We start from the raw sequence: 4,442 nt of genomic DNA on the forward strand, positions 1-4,442 counted from the left end.
GGACTAGCCCATGGCATGTAGGGACTGGAGAATCCCACAGCAGTGACTCAGAACCTGCTGGTATCTCCCCTAAGATAACCCCGAGTCCTGAACAGCAGTGGCCTAAGTCTATGGGAAGCAGTGTGCTGAGGGACTCTATAAGTGCCAGCAGCAGGCAGTTGGAAGAACCTTAGCCATGGAGCTATCTCCCAACTCAGTTTCCTATCACCTATACTAGTACCGATCATCTCCTATACGTGTCAAAGGGACCATATGACAGTTCTTCCAGTGGCTCTGAGGGTTCCCCAGCTCTTTGTCCAGTGCCAGAGTTGGGGCCGGATAAAAGATACCCAGAGCATTCCAGGCACAACCTGGCCCCACGTCATGCACCCTGTGAGTACTCTCAGGAGTTCCAGCTGCTCTGGCTTCTTCTGGCTTTATTCTTTATTGCTTTGCCCATTGTCCAGGTTCTCCACAGCAAAGAAGATAACAGGAACCAACCCAACAAGTAAGAAATCAAGGAATTTCTAGGAAATTTGAGACCCAGAGTCCCAAGAGTTTCTAATTAGAAGGATTCCCTGGGTCTCACTCTCTCTGTTCAGTCCTGAGTTAGGCAATGCCTCCTCCCACCCTAGAGAGGGGATAACTTCTTGTCTCTCCGATGCCTTTCTGTTGGTTTCTCTAGCTCCAACTGGAGTGGAACGTTCACCTGCACACCCCTGTAGTCACCTCCCTAAAGTCAAGGAAAAGCAAGCCGCCCCCATCCTTACTCCAGCGTGCCTACTCCAGTGGCCTCTCCTGCAAGCAGCTCCCAGAGCATCTTCCATCCAAGCACCAGGAACGTGTGCCCCTGTGGATGGCCCGGTAGGTACAGGGAAGCCAAGGGGGCAGCCAGCTGGAGGAGTGGGGAGGCAGGAAGCAGGGGTGACCAGACTGAGGAGGCTGGCAGCTCCTTCAGGGCAAAGACAGGCAAAGCTCACCTCATGAGTTGCAAGGCACCTGTCTTCTCAGCTTCCCTGCTCAGCTCCAGCCATTGGCCCAAATGGGAGTGTGCATGTGTGTGGTGGTATATGGGCTTCAGGGGCTAGCCTGACCAAGTATGTTCCAAACTATGCAGCTGAAAGAATCTTGAGGACCCACAGCTGAGAACTTACAATCATTTCTACCCTGAGCATTGGTCTACCTGCTGTTGGTCCATCCGCTGTTGGTCCATCCATACAAACAAACCTGATTATATCCACCATGTGACCTCCTGGGCTCAAAAAGAGACACTGTGAGCCTCTGGGCAGCCAAAAAGACTCATATCCACACCCACTCTAGTATTGCCAGGTTTAGGATATGTGCCTGGGGAGCCTCTTCCAGTAGCTTCTCAGCCAGAGGAGCGCCTGGGAGGTGAGACTTAAAGGGAAGAGAGGTGACATGGAGGACAGTGACAACTACTTAAGGGAAGAAAACAAGGCCCAGTGTCTTGGGCTTTGTGGTCCTGGAGAGTTTGTTGCTTCTCAATCCCTCTCTCTGTCTGTCTGTCTAACTCCTTGTCTCTTTTAACATTTTCCACCCCTACTCCAGCCAACAGTGCAATGAGATGGAGGCCGTTTGGAAGACTGATGTGGCCTCCTCCAGTCACCCAATAGAAAAGAAGACCCCGACCAGCCTGTCCTGGGACCAGCTAGGAGGGTGCCCGGATGTTCCCCGGCTATTGGCATTGGATGTACATTCTTCCTACCATAAAAGCTTGATGTCCCTCAAGGCATGGTAAGATGCAGTTTGGGTGGTTAATCTGGATTCAGGGAGACCTGACCACAAAGGCCGGGGCCAGAGTACACACTGTACTATCTCTGTCCAGCAGCCCAAGAGGTCTCTTTCTGAACATTGCGGATGACCTCATTTATTGTGCCACATCACAGAGAGGTGCTTGCCTGCCTCGTCAGCCATCAGCTTGTTTCCCTATGCCAATACCAATCTAGTTCTCTCAAAGGACTTTCCATGGTGTCTCAGATCACTATAGAAGTCTTTCCTTCCCACTTGCACATGAATTGCTCAAGAGGTGTATCTTCCCCTAGGTCTGGGGGTTGTTCTCAAGGAAAGCCAGGTTTAAGATGGATAGATGAGGGAGACCAAGAATCGTATGATAAACCTGAGACCTGGGCCTGGGCCTGTCTTTGGCATTGTCATTTCCTTAAGGCCTTAAGGCCTTCAAGAACTGTCCCTGGGAAGAGCAGCTGCAGGGAGGGAGGCAGGACTCAGTAGGCCAACAAGCACTTAGGTTTTCTGATTAGGAAGATTCAACTCTCCTTTGCCTCTCTTGGCTTGAAGTTGTCACTATTGAAGACTTAAGGCTCTTTCAAAGGGCCTTTCTAGATGGCCAATCCCAGGAGCCTCTTGTTTTCCTGGCCTTGCCCCAGTTAAAGATCTTCGACAAGGAGAAGGTACTGATGCCTGCCAGTCTTAGACCTAAGCAGAACCAAGAGCTATAAGATGCTGGTGCAGCTGCCATCCTCCAGACAGGGACCTGGGTAAAACAGAGTAGCATGGCAGCATCAAAGAAGGCGGGTCCTTGGCTATGCTTCCATTCTGAAGTGAGCCTGAGAGTCCCAGCTGGACATTAGCATTATAGTTCACCTCTTACATAGATACCTGGTTTTCAGTTTCTGGAGAGTTTCCAAGGGTGTGTGTGTGTGTGTGTGTGTTACTGTTGTGAGTTGATCTCGATATAGCACACACAATTAATTAAGAACCAAAACAACAAATACTGTAGCAGAACTCAGTAACCCAGACATCAACTAGGGCCCTGCCCCCCTGAGATTTGGCTAAACTTGCCCAAGGTGCCCTCATGGTGGTGTCTCTATTTGGCATTCTGTTTGAATCTGAGGCCCCCAACTCCTTTGGTCTTCCCCCACAGATAAACATGTGCACATAAATATCAAGTGTACACACTCCACTTGACCTCAAGCATTTCGTAATGTAACTTTCTGGAAATTTAAGGGGGTGATAGAGAAAGGAATTCATAGTGAATAGCACCAAACAGCAGCCTCTTTTCTTCCTCTCTCTCTTTGGTAGAACATGCAAAATTCAAAAACTCCTTCTTATCTCACACAGAGCTATTCCACCCACACCCAGGCCTCCACTGGGATCTCAGCTTCAGGCTTAAGCACTTATCAAAATATTGTTCCCAGCAAAGACAGCTTCTTTCCAGGGGAATTTAGGCAAATACAATTTTCTTCCCCTTTTTCCAACTTTATACAAGTTTATTCACTTTATCTCACTACCAAGTAGAGAGGCAAAGGTCTGCTTCTTCTGTCTTCTTTATTCACTTCCCAGGTTGGCACCGCCTACCTGCGTGTCACGCTGGTCCTCAACGTTTCAGTGTTGGAGCGCCGAGTTGTCTTGGGATCTCGCTATTGTGGCATGAGAATCTACCACTCTTTAATGAGAGTTCTCTGCTGATGTCCAGGCTACTGCTGCCTTGAGGTGTGGGGGTGGGGTGGTCATGCTGCTTTCTTTGTGAGTGCTCTGTGTGTGTCCCTTTGGAGACACACTCTGCTTTCACTCCCAAAAATGCACCTTCTCTTTGGCTGCCTGCCCCTGGCCCCCCATCAGTCCTCAAGTTCACCTGCTGTGTGGTTTCAGGTCACTCACCTCTTTGTAATCCTGCCAACCTCACCATGCTGTCCAGTTCACAGCACCATTTAGTTTTATAACTAGGACCAACCTCATGCTAACTTCCCCATTTTCCTGGTCTGCCTGGCACTGACAGATGAGACAGCCTGTCTCATCTGTGTCCTCTTAGCATGTGGGGAAGGGCCATTTATCTCCCCTCTGTGGTTTGGGACACTAGGAAGACCGTGCCCCTCGGACCTCCCTCTGCAAGATCTTTTTCTGCTTTGCCTTACAAGCGTCTCCCCTGGGCCCTCTGTCCGACAGGTAAGATAGCTAGATGTCTGCACACACCAAATGCTATCTGAAGTTGGAGAAGAATCTTAACCTTTACTCTAACTGTCCTCCCTTGCTTAGGGCCTGTTCCTGCACAGTTAGGTTCACAGTGGTTCACATGCATGCACTGAGATGCAGCCAGTGCAGACTCACACAGACGTCCAACATGCTACAGACAGAGGAGAGTGCTTATAACTTGGTTTCTGAAAAGGGGATGGACAGGAAGAAACATGGATGGGTAGGAAGGAGCAAGGAAGAGTAAGAGGAAGGAAGAGGGAAGTATTCTGTGAGGTGAAATGAGAGGCAGATTCACAAGAAGAGAAGCAGAGCCCCTAGGATGTAGCAGAAATGTGTGTTAAGCAGTTCCATGTCCGGGCCAAGTCTGGTCCCAGCCCTGGACTGGTGTCCCGGAAATGACCTGGGAAGCTCTTAAGTGGGCTGGGTGAGCACTAACATCCTAGGGCCTTGTCTCAGCTGCTCCTCCACCTCTAACTGTATTAACTCTTTCAGTGCCTCAGCAACCCAAAGAA

The 4,442-nt window shown here is 49.8% G+C and overlaps 1 protein-coding gene across 1 annotated transcript in view; it reads left to right on the forward strand.

Moving 5' to 3' along the window:
* Window positions 1–1,834, forward strand: part of FAM186B (family with sequence similarity 186 member B) — an 11,523-nt gene extending 9,689 nt beyond the window's left edge. Inside the window, exons 6-7 of the mRNA XM_025050231.1 lie at window positions 665–843; window positions 1,549–1,834. Of these exons, the coding sequence (XP_024905999.1) occupies window positions 665–843; window positions 1,549–1,738 (369 nt within the window). The 3' untranslated portion in view covers window positions 1,739–1,834. The remainder of the gene's footprint in view (window positions 1–664; window positions 844–1,548) is intronic.
* Window positions 1,835–4,442: the final 2,608 nt, after the last annotated feature.

The sequence above is a fragment of the Pteropus alecto genome, unplaced genomic scaffold, assembly GCF_000325575.1.
Source record: "Pteropus alecto unplaced genomic scaffold, ASM32557v1 scaffold196, whole genome shotgun sequence".
Lineage (NCBI taxonomy): Eukaryota > Metazoa > Chordata > Mammalia > Chiroptera > Pteropodidae > Pteropus > Pteropus alecto.